General features: G+C 46.4%; 1 protein-coding gene and 1 non-coding gene across 8 annotated transcripts in view; both read left to right on the top strand.

Annotated features, from left to right (window-relative positions):
* Window positions 1–15,284, top strand: part of SETX (senataxin) — a 59,831-nt gene that overhangs the window by 15,907 nt on the left and 28,640 nt on the right. For 5 of the 7 annotated variants that reach the window (XM_040963736.1, XM_040963738.1, XM_040963737.1 and 2 more), the window contains 5 exons: window positions 3,349–3,520; window positions 3,650–3,737; window positions 4,193–8,194; window positions 11,758–11,857; window positions 13,974–14,147. In XM_040963736.1, the coding sequence (XP_040819670.1) occupies window positions 3,349–3,520; window positions 3,650–3,737; window positions 4,193–8,194; window positions 11,758–11,857; window positions 13,974–14,147 (4,536 nt within the window). The remainder of the gene's footprint in view (window positions 1–3,348; window positions 3,521–3,649; window positions 3,738–4,192; window positions 8,195–11,757; window positions 11,858–13,973; window positions 14,148–15,284) is intronic. The other 2 variants (XM_040963741.1, XM_040963742.1) reach the window with 2 other exon arrangements.
* On the top strand, window positions 247–378 carry LOC121145164. Its single transcript, XR_005881961.1, has one exon. It is a non-coding gene; the product is annotated as a small nucleolar RNA SNORA30/SNORA37 family (small nucleolar RNA).

Raw genomic sequence — 15,284 nt, forward strand, 5'->3', positions numbered from 1 at the left:
CAGTCTTTGCCCGTGGGATAAGGTAATGCCTATGAGCAGAGCTGTGCAGTGCAAAATAATTTAGCTGTGAAGTTATTGCATAGGTTAAGCTCTCATTTTTGGCTGTACTGTTTAATCTTACATATGTAGCCAGGCTAAATGGTCTTTTATATGTGGCCAGGCATTATAAGCAAAAAAGATTATCTCATAAGGCTTGGATCTCAAGCTGTACCTCTAGAGAGTTCTTCACGGTCCAGTGAGTTTTCCCTAGCACTTTCACAGGTCCTCCCCCAGGCAGTGGGGCCAGGATTTGGCTGAGCTGGTGTTGAAAGTAAACCCCCAACTGTATCTTTGCCCTGGGACTTGTACTAGTGGCGGTAGATACTGAGTGGGACAGGGACCATGCTGTGGTTGCTGTCTTGCTGTTTCTTTGTCCTGATACTCTGACCTGAGACCATCTCCTTTTTTGCCATTTGCCATGAAGAATAAAGCAAATTTAGGTCCCAGTGTTGTAGCCTAGCAGCTAAAGTCCTCGCCTTGCGCTTGCTGGGACCCCATATGGGCGCTGATTCTAATCTCGGCAGCCCTGCTTCCCATCCAGCTCCCGGCCTGTGGCCTGGGAAAGCAGTCGAGGACGGCCCAAAGTCTTGGGACCCTGCACCTGTGTGGGAGACCCGGAAGAGGCTCCTGGCTCCTGGCTTCAGATTGGCTCAACTCTGGCCGTTGAGGCCACTTGGGGAGTGAATCATCGGATGGAAGATCTTCCTCTCTCCGCCTCTCTGTATATCTGACTTTCCAATAAAAAAAAAATTAAAAAAAAATTTTTAGCAAAAAAGAAAAAAAAGTTTTTCAACTTGGGAATAGAAGAGAAATGAAGGGAGAGGCAGAACTCCCAGATTGCATAAGCTCTGTAACAGTATTAAGTGAAAGCAGTCAACTAACAACTTGGAAAAAACATTTATGAAAAGATCCAATGCTTTCTATTTTTTTAAAGATTTATTTATTTATTTTTTAATTGAAAAGTCAGATATATAGAAGGGAAGAGAGACAGAGAAAAATATCTTCCTCAAGTGACCGCAACGGTTGAAGCTGTGCCAAGCTGAAGCCAGGAGCCAGGAGCGTCTTCTGGGTCTCCCACGCAGGTGCAGGGTCCCAAGGCTTTGGGCCGTCCTCCACTGCTTTCCCGGGCCACAGGCAGGGAGCTGGATGGGAAGTGGAGCTGCCGGGATTAGAACTGGCGCCCATATGGGATCCTAGTGCGTTCAAGACGAGGACTTTATCCGCTAGGCCACGGTGTCGGGTCCTGAAGTTGGGATTCTTGCCAAACAACCATAGAAACTAAATTGTACATTACAGAGAGCAGGGAGACTCTAACATGAATAACCTGTTTGACCAGTGAACTTGAACAAAAACGTGTCAATGAAATGACTTAAAAATGTTTCTTTTTATAGACAAATGTAAAATTGCCTATCAGAGATTTAAGTCACGTGAGCCAAAAATATTTTTGTGTTAGTTTAGTGATATTTATGAGTACATTTTTATTGGTAAACCAGTTATGGGGAGAGCTCTTAATAAATGTTAGACAGACAACGTGTATACACATAACGTCCATGGCAGGACTGAGCAGTAGGCCAGTTTCATCAAAAGTTTCCCAAGAACTTTGGATGCTTTAAAATGGCAATCAGTTGGTTAGAGTTACTTCCTGCTTTTAGTAACCTGAATTTAGCATGTTTTCCTAGGTGGTTAATAAATACAAATATTAGTGTTTTTAGAGGTGAATACAAAATTGTGGATGACGAGAAAGATTCCAGGTAGTCATGATTGATACCATGAAATTTTGTCAACCAAATTGGGCCCCATGTGGTAGAGTAGCAGCTGAAGTCTTTGCCTTGCACATACCAGAATCCCATGTGGGCACCGGTTCTAATCCCAGCTGCCCCACTTCCCATCCAACTCTCTGCTTGTGGCCTGGAAAGCAGTGGGGGGTGGCCTAACACCTTGGGACCCTGTACCCACGAGGGAGACCCAGAAGAAGCTCCTGGCTTTGGATTGGCGCAACTCCTTCATTGTGCCCACCTGGGAAGTGAATCACCAGATGGAAGATCTTCCTCTCTGTCTCTCCTCCTCTCTCTATCCAACTGTCTAATAAAAGCAAAGTAACTTTTTAAAATTAATTTATTTATTTTTATTGGACAGTGAGATAGACAGAGAGGAGGAGAGACAGAGAGAAAGATCTTTTGTCCAATGGTTCACTCCCTTAGTGACTGCAATGGCTGGAACTGAGCCAATGCAAAGCCAAGAATCAGGAGCTCTTCTGGGTCTCCCACTCAGGTGCAGGGTTCCAAAGCTTTGGGCCGTCCTCAACTGCTTTCCCAGGCCACAAGCATGGAGCTGGATGGGAAGTGGAGCTGCCGAGATTAGAACCGGCACCCATATGGAATCCTGGTGCGTGCTAAGCAAGGACTTTAACCACTACACTATTGCGCCGGCCCAATAATAAATTCTCTTTATTGATTTATTTATTTTTCAAAGATTTATCTATTTTTTTGCAAAGTCAGATATACAGAGAAGAGGAGAGACAGAGAGGAAGATCTTCCTTCCGATGATTCACTCCCCAAGTGAGCGCAACGGCCAATACTATGCCGATCCGAAGCCAGGAGCCAGGACCTTCCTCCTGGTCTCCCACATGGGTGCAGGTTCCCAAAGCTTTGGGCCATCCTCTACTGCTTTTCCAGGCCACAAGCAGGGAGCTGGATGGAAGTGGGGCTGCCGGGATTAGAACCAGTGCCCATATGGGATCCCGGTGCGTTCAAGGCGAGGAGTTTATCTGCTAGGCCACACCTCCGGGCCCCAACAATAAATTCTTTAACCAACCTGAGGAGGCACCTATTCATAAAGGATTTTAGAAAGCTTGTGTAAAAATTTTTTTTTAAGATTTATTTATTTATTGCAAAGTCAGATATATACAGAGAGGAGAAGAGACAGAGAGGAAGATCTTCCGTCCGATGATTCACTCCCCAAGTGACCGCAACGGGCCAATGCTATGCCGATCTAAAGCCAGGAGCCAGAAACTTCTTCCAGGTCTCCCACATGGGTGCAGGGTCCCAAGGCTTTGGGCCCTCCTCGACTGCTTTCCCAGGCCACAGGCAGGGAGCTGGATGGGAAGTGGAGCTGCCAGGATTAGAACCGACGCCCATATCGGATCCCAGAGCATTCAAGGCGAGGACTTTATCCGCTAGGCCACGGCACCGGGCCCGCATGTGTAGAATTTTGTGGACACTGAACCTTGTAGGCCTATGGACCGATAACATGTACTGATCCTCCGTTTATTTTTTCTGTTTTCCTGATTGTTGCTGTATTTTGTTTCAGATGACAGTCTGGATCCTTTCTGGCCAGCACTGCACTGCTTCATGGTGATTCTGGATCGCCTTGGGTCCAAGGTCTGGGGTCAACTTATTGATCCTATTGAGGCCTTTCAGACCATTATCAACAATGTGAGCTACAACAGAGAGATCCAGAACATTCGCAACAGTTCTGTAAGGTCAGTTAAGTGCTTGGCACAAGTTACAAACCTCTCTGCCAGGTTCAAGACTCACAACTGACTTAGCAAGCGGGGGTTTCGTTGTTTTCTTTCATTGCAATAATTTCTGTTTGTTTTTGATATTTGAAGGACCAAGTTGGAACCGGAGTCATATTTGGATGATATGGTGACTTGTAGCCAGATTGTATACAGTTACAATCCTGAAAAGACAAAAAAGGTATAGAACATTGCATGAACTTAGATGACCTTGTATTGCTTTTATGCATGGGGTATTTCACATGACTAGTTAGAATTGCTGATTTTATGATACGTAGCTGTTCTTAACTGCTACAAAAAGGTCTGCTGATGGTCCAGGCTGCATTGTCTATCGGGCGGGGGCGGGATTCTATACTGTGCACACTTGGGAACTTAGATTTTACTTGAGTTTATGGGTTAAGGGAGAGATAAGTGGCATTACTAGAAATTAAAGCCAGCTCATGGAAGAAGGCCCAGAGTGTGTGATGAGGATATACATTTGTCTTTTCATGAGACTTAAGCATCAATACCTACATGTATATATCTAACTAAAATAGAAAACTTCGAGAAATACATTTTCTTTTTTGCATCTTGGGGGTAAAGCCCATTATGAATGGTTACTTGTTTACCTAAATTTCAGTATTTGTTTCATTTTAGGATGCAGGGTGGAGATCAGCCATTTGCCCAGATTATTGTCCTAACATGTATGAAGAAATGGAAACATTAGCCAATGTGCTTCAGTCAGATATTGGTCAAGACATGCGTGTTCATAATAGTACCTTCCTGTGGTTCATCCCTTTTGTTCAATCCCTCATGGATCTCAAAGATTTGGGTGTGGCTTACATCGTAGAGGTTATCCACCATCTGCACTCCGAAGTGAAAGATGTCCTCAATCAAACAGATGCAGTGTGTGACAAAGTCACTGAATTTTTTCTTTTAATTTTGGTGTCAGTGATTGAACTGCATAAAAATAAAAAATGTTTGCATTTGCTCTGGGTGAGCTCACAGCAATGGGTAGAAGCGGTGGTCAAGTGCGCCAAGCTACCTACCACTGCGTTTGCACGGAGTTCTGAGAAGTCGTCTGGAGTGAATGTGTTCTCATCACCGTCTAACTCTGTCCAGCTTGCTTCTGTGCATTTGATTCTGAGTCTCCTTAAAGAAGGTTATCAGCTTGGGCAGCAAACCCTTTGTAAACAATACCAGGACAAGCTCAATGGATTCATTCGTCAGAAAAATTTATCTCTAGGTTGTCAACTGACTAGTCAAGAAACACACGAATTACAAACTTGTTTAAAACAAATTATTAGAAATATAAAATTCAAAGTACCTCAGTGTAACACATCTGTGGATCCGACTCCTACCTGTAAAATTCCTTCTATTCCTTGTAAAGAAGAAAGTGATCCCATGGAGAAGAAATTTAAGAAAGAGACACATTGTGTAGATAATTCCGGCCCCACATCTTCTAAAGAACCAATGAAAGCTGACACACATCACATGCAGGAGAATGTATCGATCCAAGCAAGTAGCACCGTGGAAGATAATGAGAAAGATTATATGAAGGATTTGAAAAAAGGAGATGATCTGTCAGTTCAGCTGTGCTTAAAGCAGAATAGAAGTCATTTCACTGAAAGAGCCCATAATCAGACCAAAATAAGCACAGGAGGGCAGACGTCAGCAGACGAGACCTGTCCATGCAAGCTGCAGAAGTGTAGTTCAAGAAACGGTTCTGACAGGGGGTGTGATGCAGGGGTCAGAGCGTCCACGCCCTCTGTGACTGAGTCTGGCTCTCTGGGAAAAGTGTCCCCATCACCGCTCAAGGGTGACGGTAAGATCCCCAAGCCAAAGACAAAGGCACAGAAAGATGAGATCTGTGCAAAGTTGTCAGACGTCCTGAAGAAGCGGGCTCGGAGAGCGGCTTCCGGCCCTGGCGCCGACAGCGTCGAGAAGGTGGCTGCGTCTGACGCCAAGAGCTTACATTCAGGGAAGGACGCAGCCGGTCAGAGCAGGGCCCGCTTTTGGCAAAATCTGTCTTTAGTCTCCAGTGGTTTACTGGATCGTGAAAAAAGAGAACTGGAAAATGAAGAGCTAGACAGTTATACTTCCCATAGAAACAAGTGTAAAAATCAGGAAAGCCCTGTTGATAAGAATCTGGGCTCCTGTGCAGAATTGAGTCCTACCTCAATGGATAAAACATCTCCCTTTAGAAATTGTCTGATTGTACATGAATCAAGAGACAAGGACATGAACAAATGTGCAGATGTGCTTTTGCGTAACCTGGCAGATCAGGTCCCTGGCTTCAGTCCTAAATCAGACATCTTAACAGATTCTCAGGTAGACCGAGACCTCCACAAATTGTCCTTAATAGCTCAAGCTAGTGTTATTAAATTTCCATCAGATTCAACTCAGAGAAGCTCATCCCCGCTACAGAGGAAAGTGAAAGATGACAAAAGACATTTTAAAGCCAGCCAGGATAATGTGGGGGACCGCGGTCAGATTATTGTGATTTCAGATTCTGATGATGAGGAAGAAGAAAGACTTCTGGATTTTGAAAAACAGAAGAAACAGGACAAAAAATGCGTCAAAGTCTGTCCAGAGCAGAGTGCTTCGGCAGTTTCTGTGGAAGAAAAGCCCCTAAAGGAGGAAAAGGTGAGGTCCATCTTGGAGGCCGAGGGCAGTGAGTCTCAGTTGTTTGAGTTTGAAAGTGAATCTGACATATACTCTGCTTGGCAAGAAATGAAACCGGAAAAGACTCCAGTTGAAGATGAATCGTTTAGGGTGATGCGCGCGTTCAGTGTCACACGAGCTTGGGACATTGCAGACGGTGGTTCTAAAGTGTGCACCAGGAAGGGGGCCAAGGGCATGGGAGGGCACACGGAGACGCAGAAAAGGGATGTTTCTGGCGAGGAGTGTCGTGAAGTTGACGTCAAACCTAAGAGAAAACGACTTGAAAAGCCTGTGGCCAAAGAGCCTGTGAGGCCTTCATCTTCTACCGGGAGTGAAGGGCAGGCTGAGGGAGGCAGGCACCACTCAGAAAACGACCTGGGGTGTGTGGATGAGAGAGTGGTGACTCCTGACTCCAGTGCTGACAGAGCCACTGGCACTTTGCCCAGGAAACCTCCGTGCAAGCTTCGTACTTGCAGGAGAGGCCCACTTTCTAAAACCTCTAAGAAAATGCCTTCAGAAGCCAGGCAAGGGCAGAGCAGGAGTCTCAGCTACCTGAGTTGTAGAGTAATGCCTGCAGTAGTGCCGCCCAAGAAGCTTCGCCAGTGTCCTGCGCCAACTTCTACAGTTGAGAAGCTTGGTCTGAAAAAGGCACCTCGAAGGGCTTTTGAACTATCCCAGAGATCTTTAGATTCTCTAGTTCAGTTACGTGACCATGGCAAAACTGTTGGCGTAGTTGAAACACGGAAAAAGAGTAAATTGATCCCTCCTCAGACTCTGTCTGTGAAAAACAATAAGAAGCTGCTGGCATGTCAAGATGCCTCTTTGCGTAGGCAGGCGAGGCCCAAATCCCAGCAGAAGGTACAGGGATTCTGTGGTGGTCACACTGGGGTCGTTCCAGGTGCCGAACCACACACAGCCCAGGCTGGTGAAGCATCTGGGCCAGAATGTGATACGTCTGATAATGGAGAGCAGGTGGTGAAATGCACCCCCTCTGAACCAGAAACCCTAAAAGCGAATTCTGCTCCTCAGGTGGCTGATGCTGCTGCTCTGTGGAACCAGTGTGATTCTACAGTGGCAAATGAGAGAGTCTCAGCAGCCGAAGTAGTTGCTTCTGCCTCGGAAGAGCCTTCGGGTGGAGCCGACCTGACAGCACGTGGGATGGAGGTGGCAGGTTTGAAGGAGCAAGAGCCGGAGTGCGGCAGTGACGCTGACGACGAGACTTTATTTTTAACCCAAAATGATCCTGAAGATATGGATCTGTGTTCACAGATGGAGACTTTCGATGATAAACTAATTGAAGTAATTCATGGAGCCGCTGATTCTGGAAGTGGGCTGCAGTTGGAGTCTGGGCACGGCCCAGTGAGCGAGCACCGAGCCTGTGCTGGGACCGTGAGCAGCCCTGGTGAGCACTGCGCAGGGCGCGCGGAGGCCGGGGCGGCCGAGGACGGCGTGTTCCGGAAGCCTGCCTTGCCTGCTGCTGCTGCTAAGCCTTTGAGACCTTCCACTAGAAAGATTTTTACCTCAAGTAGCACTTCACGGATTGCTAATCTTTCAAAGTCACTGGAGAACACTTCTGCACTTCGGTCATCTCTAAAAACTAAACCAAGTGGGCGACAGTCTGTTTCAAAAGAACCACATGCAGGTTCCGCAGTCTCGTCAAAGCCGATGGCTGAAATCCAGAGTTGGTGCAATGTTGGCCTTCCTCAGATTCCGAATAGTTCCAGCAGGCAACGTTACACACTTCCATTTGGGGACAGCAGGTCTTTCTTCACTTCGTCTCCAGCAAACACTGTCTTTGCGTCACAGTCTATCTCCGACACCTTTGTTAAAGAGATCTTAAAGTGGAAATATGAAATGTTTTTGAACTTTGATCAGTGTGGTCCCCCAGCAAGTCTTTGTCAGTCCATCTCAGTACCTGTGCCTGTCAAATTTCAGGACTGTGAAGAGTATTTCAATGTCTTTTTGCCTTTGATGATACTGAATACTTTTGAAACAGTAAGTATATGAAGCGATGAACTTCTGGGTTAAGTATTGCTTGGGGTTTTCTGTTAACGTGTGTGCCAGCCACGCTGCTCTAGATGGTGGGGCTGCACCGGTTGGCCTTCGCCTTGTGCTTGCAGACTCACTGCAGGGTTGCTGGTACATAAAGTTCAGTAATAACAAAGGGAGAAACTTATCAGCAAATAGGTGAGGGGAGGTGTCTCAGAGCGGCAGCAGTTCCCATGTGTTTATTTACTTATTACCATGTAGGCTTTGACTGTTTTTTCTTGAGATGGTAGCAAAGGGCAAATTACATTGAAGCATACAAACAAATCCTGAACGTTTCTGTAATTTTTTTTTTTTTTTTTGCTGGGATTAGAGGTTAGTCTCTTCTCAGTGAGCCTCCTGGAGTTAGCTGTTTGATTGTTCCCAGGTGTTACCCAGCTTCTGGGACTTTCTCTGAGTCCCCATTCATCCACATACTTGTCAGATTCCAAAAGCTTTCCACTCTGTTGCCTCTGCTTTCTTTGTCCTAGTGAGTTAATCTTGTTTTGGAAAGTCATTTTGATATTTTCATGGAGTTTGATCTACTGACAATTTGACCTTTTTCAGTCATGTAGTTTACACAGCATTGTTTCAGTAGTTTTAGGTTATACAGGTCAACAATTAGTGAATTTGAGTTCTGTTATTTAGTTGATAGTTTTAGTCTTCTTAAAAACAAGCCATGGGCTTCGACATGGACCTTGGCTCTAGTCCAGGGGCCGTGCTCGTTCTGCTGGGAGTCTGTGACCACTTGTGAGGGGCATTGCTGGGATGGGCTCAGGCAGATTTGGTTGGTTCTGTTTAGAACGTGAAATGTTTACCAGATAATTGATTTACCAGTTACTTGAGGTGGAGTATAGCAATGCTTACTCCAACCCTTAGAAACATTGGATCTTGCACTCTAAAGTGGATGATGCCAAGGATACCGATTTTTTTTTTTATGATTTATTTTTATTGTAAAGGCAAATTTATTGAGAGGAGGAGAAATGGAGAGAAAGATCTTTCATCTGCTGGTTCACTCCCCAACTGACTAGAGTGGCTGGAGCTGTCAGCTTATTCCAGATCTCCCACGTGGGTACAGGGTCCCAAGGCTTTGGGCCATCCTCTGCTGCCTTCCCAGGCCACAAGCAGGCAGCTGGATGGTAAATGGAGCACTGGGACATGAGCTGGCGTCCGGATTAGCCCGTTAGGCCATGGCGCCGGCTGGCACACTGGCCACTTTGCTGAGGCCCAGGATGATCGCGTCCTCAGCCTTCTTGCTGCTAGGCTTGCTGACGAGCTTGTTGAGCCAGTTGTCATCTGCCTCAGTGCCCACGCTGTCCAAGGTTGTCTTGATGTCCTTGGTGCTGGGCGAAGCATTGCCCCAAGGGTGGCCAGGAGGTAGGGGGCTGCGTAGCATATGGGGTGGCGTCCATGGCGGAAAGAGAATACTTGTTTTTGAACCCTTGCATTTAAAACAGAAATGTGAATTAGGTAAATGTGCACTATTTTAGCAAGCGCCTCCCACCCTTTCTTCTGTTGTCAGTATGAGTGGCATTTCCCCTCCAACCTAAAACTTAGATTTGTTGTCGCTGCCCGTCAGCCTCAAATGTGACCTCTGTGTGGAGAATGGGTGCGCAGGGAACGGCAGCAGCGATTGTCTGGGGGAGGCAGCTGTGATGCTGCGGGTCCAGACGGTTAGTGGGGAGACTCCTCTGCTTCCAGGGCGCATTTCACATGGTGCTGCGGCCACACAAATGGAGCGGGCTGCTGCTGCTGCAGCGAAGAGGCGCGTCGGGAGGGCTGCCTCTACTGGCTAAGCAAGAGCCAGAAAATGGGTTTTTGGGAGTGGATAGGGTGGTAAGGAAGTGCCAATGTCTGCTTGTAAAGAAGCTCAGGGGGGAAAAAGAAGACATACTTAATAAGAAAATTAGAAATTTCCCCTAAATAGAGAAGAACTTGACAGTGACGTTGAAAGGGTTTTTCCTATTGCCAAGGAACTGCACACAAACTCGTATCCACATCAATGTTCAGAACTGCTCTGAGCCTTCAGAAGATGGGCAACAGGTGGCCAGTTCACAGAAGGAAAAACCTGGTAGAAATGTGCGTGGACATTGACTGAAATGAAGGGGAATGTGGGGAACAGAGGTTTGTTCTCAAGTGGTCTTTCATATTTGTTCTTGGAGAGAGCTTCATGCCCTGGCTCACTCCCTAGAAGGCACAATGGCCAGTAGCCAGAAACTCTGCCCATGGCTCCTTTGTGGGTGCGGGGGCTCAAACAGTGGTGCCATGTTCCACTGCTTTTTCCAGGCCATTAATAGGGCGCTGGGTCAGAAGTTCAACCGCCAGGACACAGACTGATAGCCGTGTGGGTTATGGGTGTTATCGACAGCAGCTTTACTCTGCCACAGTGCAGGCCCTGGGCTCATGGTTTCATTCTGTGGTTTGCTGCCCGGAGGATTAGGTACCTGTGTCCATTCAGGCCATTGGTTTCTGCCGGATTTTCTGGGACTGTTCATGTCATTGAAGTGGATAAGTAAGCAGTTCCTGTTGCACGTGAGGGAATACTATGCAGCAGGCAGTACTGGGCAGCTTTAGAAATACGGAGGAAAAAATCTCACTGTAGTATAGTACTATTTCTCTACGTACACACAGGAAACACAGTGGAATACTTCCCTGTATAGTGAGTGTCTGCCGAAAGCTATCCTTCGAGAGTCGGGATTTAGAAGTAGTCACAAGGGCCTGGCGGTCGGGAGTTGCTCATGAGCTGAAGGTTCTCCTGTTCTCCCTGAGATCCAGAGCAGGAGGAACAGCGAGGCAGTGATGCTGGGCGGGCGAGAGAGTAGGCTTACAGCTCGAATGGAAGCACTTGGAAGGAACGTTGTGAAAACTTGCATGCTAGAGTGAGGAGATGATTCAGGAAGCAAGATCTTCAGTGAGTGTGTTGATAGGAAGGAGCCACGGGCAGGAAGAAATTGGTAAGGATGAAGAGGAGGGACCCAGAGCACAGATCGCTGTTTGTCTTCAGCTCTTGAAGAGGAAGGCCGGACGTGCGCGTGTGAGCAGGGGCTGTCCTGTGGCCGAGGGCTGCGGGTCTCCTCAGGAGCGGCTGACGTTTAATCAAGGGTTTTTTTTCTTAAGATAATTTTCTTGAGAGCCCAGCCATCTGATTATGTTAAAAAATGTTTATACAGGATATTTTTTTTAACTGACTTGCAAGGTAGAGTGACAGCAGGCAGTGTTTGTGTATTCTTGGCTATGTTCTGAGCTCGGTGTGCAGTGTGCCGACCAGAGGCCATCGGGGGCACTGGGAGTCAGCAGTTGGAGCAGTACGATTTTTAATTTCTAAAGTTTTGATGAGCTTAAGTAAAATAACCACATGGAGCTACTGGGTAGACAAGATAGTTCTAGATAGTTTCACGAAAGTGCCACAAAATAATCATATGTCAACTAGGAGTCTGTGGTCTGGATCTTGCTCCTGTTTACTTTGAAAAATGTTGTTCCTTTGAAGACATTCTGGTTTGGTCTTGCTTTATTAATTTGCTCTTTCTGTACAGGTGGCCCAGGAATGGAGCAGCTCTCCAAACAAAGACAACTTCTACCAGTTACATCTGCGGAAATTTCCTGGTGAACAGAAAAAATACAGGGAGTTTGTAGGTGAGTGCTTTTTATTTTTTAAAAAGACTTATTTTTATTTTTCTTAAAAGATTTCTTTTTATTGGAGAGGCAGATTTTCAGAGAGAAGAAGACAGAGAAAATTCTTTCATCCGCTGGCTCACACGCCAAGTGGCTGCCATGAGCAAAGCTGAGCTGATCTGAAGCCAGGAGCCCAGAGCCTCTTCCGGGTCTCCCACGCGGGTGCAGAGTTCCATGGCCCAGGGCCGTCCTCGAGTGCTTTCCCAGGCCACAGGCGGGAGCTGGATGGGGAGTGGGATAACTAAGATGCACACCTGTGCCCATATGGGATTCTGACACATGCAAGGCGAGGGTTTTGCCACTAGGCTCTCGTGCCAGGCGCTCTTCTCTTTCTTACATTGTTTGTCTTGCTTTGGAGTTACAAGAGTTCCTTATTTCTGGATGCAGGTTACTTTTCAGATTCATAACCTAACAAGTGTTTCCTCCTAGTCTGTGGATTGCCTTTTAATTTTCCTGTCTGAAGAGCAAAAATTTTTTTTATTTCTATTTTATTTTTTTAATATTTTTTTTTATTATTTTTTCATTGGAAAGGCAGATATACAGAGAGGAGAGACAGAGGAAGATCTTCCGTCCGATGATTCACTCCCCAAGTGAGCGCAACGGGCCAATACTATGCCGATCCGAAGCCAGGAGCCTCTTGCGGGTCTCCCACGCGGGTGCAGGGTCCCAAAGCTTTGGGCCGTCCTCGACTGCTTTCCCAGGCCACAGGCAGGGAGCTGGAAGGGAAGCGGGGCTGCTGGGATAGAACCGGCGCCCATATGGGATCCCGGGCGTGCAAGGCGAGGACCTTAACCACTTGCACCACCGTGCCGGGCCCCAGAAATTTTAATTGTGATGACATCTAGTTTATTAACATTTTGTGTAGCTTAGCTTTTTGTGCCCTAAGAAATGCTTGCCTAACCCTGGCTCACAGATACTCTTTTGGAACTTTTTTGTAAGCTGAATGGTTTAGTTTTCATGTTCATTTTTGATAACTGTCCTTTGGTTTGGATTTTGTGTATAGTACATGGGTTGCTGATATTATATGTCTACTTTTATTGATACTCCTTGAGAAGACTGTTCTTGGATCCAGCACAGAAGCCTAGTGACTAAAATCCTTGCCTTGCATGTATCGGGCTCCCATATGGGTGCCAGTTCATATCCTGGCTGTTCCACTTCCCTTCTGGCTCCCTGCTTGTGGCCTGGGAAAGCAGTCGAGGACGGCCCAAAGCCTTGGGACTCTGCACCCGAGTGGGAGACCCGGAAGAGGCTCTGGGCTCCTGGCTTCAGATCAGCTCAGCTTTGATCATTGCAGCTACTTGGGGAGTGAACCAGTGGATGGAAGATGTTTCTCTCTGTCTCTCCTTCTCTCTGTAAATCTTACTTCCCAATAAAAGTAAATAAGTGTTTAAAGAAAACGAAAAGATGATTCTTTCTGCGCTGAGTACTTTGGCACCTTGATTGCAGATGTAATTTTGGACACTTTGTTATGTTTTATTTGTATATCTGCCTTCTACCAATACCTCAGTGTCTTGATTGTCTTTATTGGGAAGGCAGTTTTACAGGGAAAGATCTTTCATGTGCTGGTTCACTTCCTAAGTGGCTGCCGTGGCCTGAGCTGAGCCGATGGTTTTTGTTGGAAAGGCAGATTTATAGAGACAGCGAAATATAGATCCCACATCTGCTGGTTCACTCCCCAAGTGACCGCAACGGTGACCGCAAATGAATGAGCTTTCATTTGCTGCTTTGTCCCCTATGTGTCCATAGCAGCTTGAGCTGGGTTAGGCCAGAACAAGGGGCCAAGAAGTCGACCAGACCTCTCACGTGTGTGCCGGGACCCAGCTGCCCCACCAGCTGGTATATTCATGGGCAGCTGCGATAGTTAGCAGAGCTGAAACACAAAGCAGTAGCAGATGTGGGACACAGGTGTCTTCCAAGTGCATGTCCAGATGAAGCTTTTGATTGCGTCTACATGATTGCTTTCATAAAATACACTGGGCTGTGTACTTGTGCATTTAATGCGGTGGTTTAATTTTTGTATTAATCTTATTTAAAATAATTGTGTTAAAGTTATAGAAAAGCTGGCTTGTTTTTTTAGTTCATCTAGAGGAATGTGAACTGGCTAAACAGCTTCACCCAAAGGAGAATGATTTGGTGTTTTTGGTTCCTGAGCAACTAAATGAAGAAACGGAAGATGGAGAGAGAAATTGTGTACAAGATTTCCAGAAGTACCATTGTGGTTATGTTCATAAATTTCGTCGCACTTCAGTCAGTAAGTAAATGAGAGACACTAGAGAGATCTGCTGGACATAGCCCAGCCTCTCCCCACTCCCCACCCCCAGCTGTGCCAGCTCGGCCCTGCAGATGCGCCAGCCCGGCCCTGCAGACGCGTACACCACCAGGACAATTTTCTGTGTGATTGTTTGTCATGCAGTGCTTGTTTCCTAAACACAATATGGAAGATACTCTATTACTTTTAAAAGCTTTGTTTTATAACGTTCTCTTCTGGTGTACCACTTCGTTTGTCATAAAACAATTTGCAAACTCCTCTGTTACATCTTGATATATTTTACGACCTTGGTTTTGTGGCTAATTACTGTGAAGAAGAGCCAGACACTTTAAGGCAGCATGAGGCGTCTACGGTTCCATAAGCTGCATCCATTGTGTCGTGGAGACTTCTCTGCTGAAGCTAGTGCAAGGTTGGCTTGACTTCAGCAGTACCTGTCATACTGGGCAGGGTGATTTACTCCCAGCTCCTCAAAAACTAGTCCCAGGATTTTTAAGTCATCTTTTGAAGGTTGTCATTAACATTTTTCGATACGTGTTTCTAAGAGATCTCGTTGCGGATCAGCACTGTATGTCTGTCTATTTGAGATCTGCTAGAGTTTTTTTTTGTTTTTTAAGATTTATTTATTTATTATTGGAAAGGCGGGTATACAGAGAGGAGAGACAGAGAAGAAGATCTTCCATCTGATCGTTCACTCCTCAAGCGGCCGCAGTGGCTGGAGCTGAGCCAGTCCAAAGCCAGGAGCCTCTTCCATGTCTCCCACGCGGGTGCAGGGTCCCCATGGTTTGGGCCGTCCTCGACTGCTTTCCCAGGCCACCAGCAGGGAGCTGGAAGGGAAAGGGAGCAGCCGGGATACAAACTGGTGCCCATATGGAATGCTAACCCATGCAAGACAAGGACTTTAGGCACTAGGCTACTGTGCTGGGCTCGAGATATGTTGGATTTTTGAAACCTGCTTGGCCAACAGTGTATACCTGACTTTCTGTTTGACTTCATTTTGCCTCACTCTTAGTTGCCCAACCCAAAAACCTAGGAAACATCCATGGTCCTTTCGTTCTCCTCTACCTGGGATTGTGGCTGGGAACTTTTTGCTGCCAAGGGCCTTTTGAGTATTTACATCAT

This window comes from Ochotona curzoniae, unplaced genomic scaffold, assembly GCF_017591425.1.
Source record: "Ochotona curzoniae isolate NIBS_2020 unplaced genomic scaffold, NIBS_Ocur_1.0 scaffold_3208, whole genome shotgun sequence".
In the NCBI taxonomy this organism is placed as follows: domain Eukaryota; kingdom Metazoa; phylum Chordata; class Mammalia; order Lagomorpha; family Ochotonidae; genus Ochotona; species Ochotona curzoniae.